General features: G+C 48.1%; 1 protein-coding gene across 1 annotated transcript in view; it reads left to right on the top strand.

Annotated features, from left to right (window-relative positions):
• rnf20 (ring finger protein 20, E3 ubiquitin protein ligase) overlaps nt 1–5,403 on the top strand; it is a 42,964-nt gene that overhangs the window by 9,882 nt on the left and 27,679 nt on the right. Inside the window, exons 4-5 of the mRNA XM_043677858.1 lie at nt 250–409; nt 1,184–1,375. Of these exons, the coding sequence (XP_043533793.1) occupies nt 250–409; nt 1,184–1,375 (352 nt within the window). The remainder of the gene's footprint in view (nt 1–249; nt 410–1,183; nt 1,376–5,403) is intronic.

Genomic DNA, 5,403 nt, shown 5'->3' with positions numbered 1-5,403 from the left:
ACAACCGTTTAGGGCGATAGAGATGGGGGACAGAGCGGGGTCGGGGAAAAGGGACAGGGCGGAGACAGAGACAGAGACAGGGGTCAGAGCAGGGAGACAGCCTGTGGACAGGGTCAGGGACAAGGGTGGCGTCGGGTCAGGGACAGCGCAGGGCTAATGACAGAGCCCCATCACAGGAATGACCTGAACGTGACCCTGGAGGGGTGAAAGGTCAGCCATTGATATTGAGCCTGGGTCTTGCTCCCTCAGTTTGATGAGAACGTGCGGATTATCCTGCAGCGTTGGGATCTGGAGCAAGAGCAGGAAAGCCGGGATGTACTGTCTGAGAAGAAGATGTTGGTGGTATCTGACCCTGAGCCTGATTCCGATAGCAACCAGGAACGGGACCGTCGTGAGGAGAGAGAGAAAGGTAATCTTACGCAGAGCAGTTAATCCGGAACAATTCTCTCGTCATCTTCCAGATCTGTGTCCTCCATTTCCTGGAACCAAGATCTGGAATCTCTCTCCAACCATCCAACTCTCCATTCTCTCTATCTTTCTCTCTTTCTGAGACACACAGACACACACTCTCACCCTCTGACTCACGCTCAGTCGCTCATGCTGTAACTCTTTTGCTTGCTTGTGCTGTGTCTCTCTCTCTCTCTCTCTCTCTCTCTCTCTCTCTCTCTCTCTCTCTCGCTCCTCTTCTCCATCGCTCTTGTTCATTTTCTGTGTGTGTCTCTCTCACTCTCTCTGTCTCTGCCTCTCTTACACGATGAATATTCCACTTCTCCCATTTCTGTCTGTTCATGCCGCTGTCTCTCTCTCTCACTCATTTTCCCTAAGTGCCTTCCTCCATCTCTCGCAGCCCCTTGTTCTCTTTGTTCCTTTAAAGATGCTCCTTAAAGTCTACCTCTTTGCTTCTGATCACATCCACCCGCGTCTCCTTGCTAGACTCCTGTCCTGTGCAGTTTGTGCTGATGTGGAAGACCTTTACTCTATATCCTGTAACTGCACAGTTGCTGTACTCCGTGTCCCTGTAACTGCACAGTTGCTGTACTCCGTGTCCCTGTAACTGCACAGTGGTTGTTGTTATTGTGTTGCAGGGCTGGGTGATGGACATTCGGAGGGTGTCTTGTGGGGATGGGGTGGGACCAGTGTGAAGTTCCTGTGGCACTGCTGCCTTTTCGTGTTCTGTCTCCAGCGTGCAGGGAGGGCCAGAGTGAGAGCGCGTTGCCGTTCCTGGCCATGTTGGCCAGCAGCACCAGCGAGGAGATGGAGCTACAGCTCCAGGATCGGGTTGCCTATTCCCGCCAGGCCGTGTCCAGCACCGCTGATGTCTTCGAGAAGCTCCGTCTCCGGATTGACCAGCTGGCCGAGTGGGTCACCAGCAAAGGTGAGCAGCTCGGCAGGGGTTGGGTGGAAAAATGCACGTAGACGTCATTTTATACAGCATGAGGAGATTGGCTGAGCCACCATCACCACGGTGACATGGAGGGCGCAGTTAACTGTCCATCTTCGCTCTCCAGCAAGGCGAGTGAACTCCCATTGGTCAGCACGTTGCCAAGGGAGTGCGGCCAATCGGAGTCTAATTGCGTAAAGCGACAAACAACGGTTAACTGCTCTCTCCGTGGCAACAGTGCCCAAGCAATCGTTAAGGTAGGCAATGGCCTGGCAGTATTATCGCCGGACTATTAATCCGGAGACCCAGGACATGTTCTCCAGACCCGAGTTTGAATCCTGCCACGGCAGATGATGGAATTTGAATTGGATAAAAGTCTGGAATTCAGGCTGTTACAATGAATCCATTGTACATTGTTGGACAACCCCATCTGGTTCACTACTATCCTTTAGGAAGGGAAACTACCATCCTTACCTCGTCTGACATATGACTCCAGGCCCACAACAATGTGATTGACTGCCAACTGCCCTCTGGGTAATTAGGGACTGGGCAATAAATTATGGTACTGCCAGGCACCCATACTCATCCCGTGGATGAATTTAAAAAGACCGTCTTCTCATTCTGTGTAAGTTGGTACCCGCTTTGTCCAACTGTTTCTTGCACCCTAGTTTCGATGAGAGCAAAAAGAAAAATCTTCCACTTCTAGTGTCCTGTAAAGAGTTATCTACTCCTGCCTCAAGAATATTCAATTATTTCATATTCATCACTCTGGGGAAGTGAGATCTAAGAACTCGCAATCCTGGGAGAGAATAAATTTGTCCTCGTGTGTGTTGTCACGGTAAGAGCCTCTCTACATTTAAACAGTGAACCCTTCATTGTAATCTCTCCTGTGAGGAGAAACATTTTATTCAGCATCCCCCTCTGTCAAGACCTCTCGGGGTTTTACATTGCAGTGAGATCACCTCTCGTTTTTCTAAACTCCGATGCACACAACCTCAAACTGTGAAATAACTGCACATTCCTGCCAGCCTCCCCAGATAAAGTTCAGCAAACCTTCTCTGAGCCAGTTCTGTTTTTATTCATTGTCCCTGTGGGACGTGGGTGTCGCTGGCTGAGCCCAGCATTTATTGCCCGTCTCTCGGTACCCCCTTGAGAAGGTGGGGGTGAGCTGCCTTCTTGAACTGCTGTAGTCCACCTGTTCTGGGTTGACCCATGATGCCCTTGGGGAGGGGATTCCAGGATTCTGTCCCAGCGACGGTGAAGGAATGGCCATATATTTACAAGTCAGGGAGGTGAGTGGCTCGGAGGGGAACTTGCGGGTGATGGTGTTCCCGTGTATCTGCTGCCCTTGTCCTTCTAGATGGGATTGCTCTTGGGTTTGGAAGGTGCTGTCGGAGGAGCCTTGGTAAATTCCTGCAGTGCGTCTTGTGGAGAGTAGACACGGCTGCTACTGAGCGTCGGTGGTGGAGGGAGTGGATGCGTTCGGATGATACTGCTAATCAAGCTTTTGGTGTATTACATAGAGTCATAGAGATGTACAGCACGGAAACAGACCCTTCGGTCCAACCTGCCCATGCCAAACAGATATCCCAATCCATTCTAGTCCCACCTGCCAACACCTGGCCCATATCCCTCCAAACCCTTCCTATTCATATACCCATCCAAATGCCTTTTAAATGTTGCAATTGTACCAGCCTCCACCACATCCTCTGGCAGCTCACTCCATGCACGTACAGTAGAAAGAGCTGAAAATGTGTTGCTGGAAAAGCCCTTCTTCAGGAATGCCCGAAACGTCGATTCTCCTGTTCCCTGGATGCTGCCTGACCTGCTGCGCTTTTCCAGCAACACATTTTCAGCTCTGATCTCCAGCATCTGCAGACCTCACTTTCTCCACGTACAGTATATACTTGAGTAATAGTTGATCTCTTGTAAAAGTCAACCCCCTATTTTTGGCCAAATAACCTTGAATTTTCCACATAACCTCAAGGAAAAGGCAACCCTAGCTCTTCACAGGTAACAGATCAGTGTTTATGAGTACTGGCCGTCACTTCCCGCTCCAGCTTTCCAGTCTGCCAGTTGTTCACCTCCACTCCAGGTCTTCCAATCTGCGGGTTGTTCCACTCTGCTCCAGGTCTTCCAATCCGCTGGCTGTTGTGCTCTGCTCCGGGTTTTCAGAATTACCATCAGGCAGAAAATTGGCCACCAGGATACATGAACATCAACTAGCCACAACACAACATGACCCTGTCTCACTAGTATCCTTACATACGGATGAGGAAGGACACAAGTTTGACTGGGACAACACATCCATCCTAGGACAAACCAAACAGAGACACGCACGAGAATTCCTAGAAGCATGGCATTCCAACGGGAACTCTATCAACAAACACATTGAGTTCGACCCCATTTACCATGCCCTAAGAAAAAGAACAGGAAATGACATCACCGGAAATGGCATCACCAGCCCAAGGAAACCCAAACACATAAATGGAAAGTGGGTGACACCACCAGTGCTTCATCCAGAGGCTCACTGAAAATATTACCCAGTGTGGTGACAAAACATCTGAAAATGAACTTTCCGGCTCACCGAGCAAACATACATCCAGAACCTCAACCTGAACTACAAATCCTCTCAGAACTCACTAACTAGAGATTAACGTTAAAACATTGAGGCCTCGACACTGATTTCCTTAAAACTAGAATCTGGAATTCAGAATTTAATGATGACCGTGAATCTGTTGTTGATTATCGGGGAAAACCGTCTGGTTCACTAACGTCCTCAAGGGAAGGAAGCTGCCATCCTCACCTGGACTGACCTACATGTGATTCGAGACCCACAGCAATGTGGTTGACTCTTAACTGCCCTCTGGGCAACAAGGGATGCTGGCCTGGCCAACGATGCTTACATCCTGTGAGTGAATAAAAGACACTCCACTTATCACCTCGAAAACTTGAGTGTCTTGTGCTCTACTTTGTATTAGCTAGCCAGTCTTCCATCCCTGACAGTATGTGATTTTGTTCCCCCCCCCCCCCCCCCAACCATGTGCTTCTGTTTACTGCAATAACCTTTGCTGTGCCTTATCAAATGCATTCTGGGACCCTTAAGTCCAGTGCATCCATCGAGTTGGCCGTTTAGCCATATGACTTATCACCTTCGCAAATACTTCAATAAATTCCTAATACTCAGAGGGAAATTGAGAAACAAACTTGTAAGGAGATCTCAGCTATCTGTAAGAATAATAGGGTAGTTATGGTAGGGGATTTTAACTTGTCAAACATCGACTGGGACTGCCATAGTGTTAAATGTTTAGATAGAGAGGAATTTCTTAAGTGCGTACAAGACAATTTTCTGATTCAGTATGTGGATGTACCTAGTAGAGAAGGTGCAAAACTTGACCTACTCTTGGGAAATAAGGCAGGGCAGGTGACTGAGGTGTCAGTGGGGGAGCACTTTGGGGCCAGCGACCATAATTTTATTCGTTTTAAAAATAGTGATGGAAAAGGATAGACCAGATCTAAAAGTTGAAGTTCTAAATTGGAGAAAGGCCAATTTTGATGGTATTTCAAGAACTTTCGAAAGCTGATTGGAGGCAGACGTTCGCAGGTAAAGGGACGGCTGAAAAATGGGAAGCCTTCAGAAATGAGATAACAAGAATCCAGAGAAAGTATATTCCTGTCAGGGTGAAAGGGAAGGCTGGTAGGTATAGGGAATGCTGGATGACTAAAGAAATTGAGGATTTGGTAAAGAAAAAGAAGGAAGCATATGTAAGGTATAGACAGGATAGATCGAGTGAATCCTTAGGAGAGTATAAAGGAAATAGGAGTATACGTAAGAGGGAAATCAGAAGGGAAAAAAGGGGACATGAGATAGCTTTGGCAAATAGAATTAAGGAGAATCCAAAGGGTTTTTACAAACATATTAAGGACAAAAGGGTAACTAGGGAGAGAACTGGGCCCCTCAAAGATCAGCAAGGCGGCCTTTGTGTGGAGCCACAGAACATGGGGGAGATACTAAATGAGTA

Source organism: Chiloscyllium plagiosum, chromosome 37 (genome assembly GCF_004010195.1).
Source record: "Chiloscyllium plagiosum isolate BGI_BamShark_2017 chromosome 37, ASM401019v2, whole genome shotgun sequence".
NCBI lineage: Eukaryota > Metazoa > Chordata > Chondrichthyes > Orectolobiformes > Hemiscylliidae > Chiloscyllium > Chiloscyllium plagiosum.
Note: the sequence above shows the minus strand (reverse complement) of the source record. Positions and strands in the feature narration are given on the sequence as shown.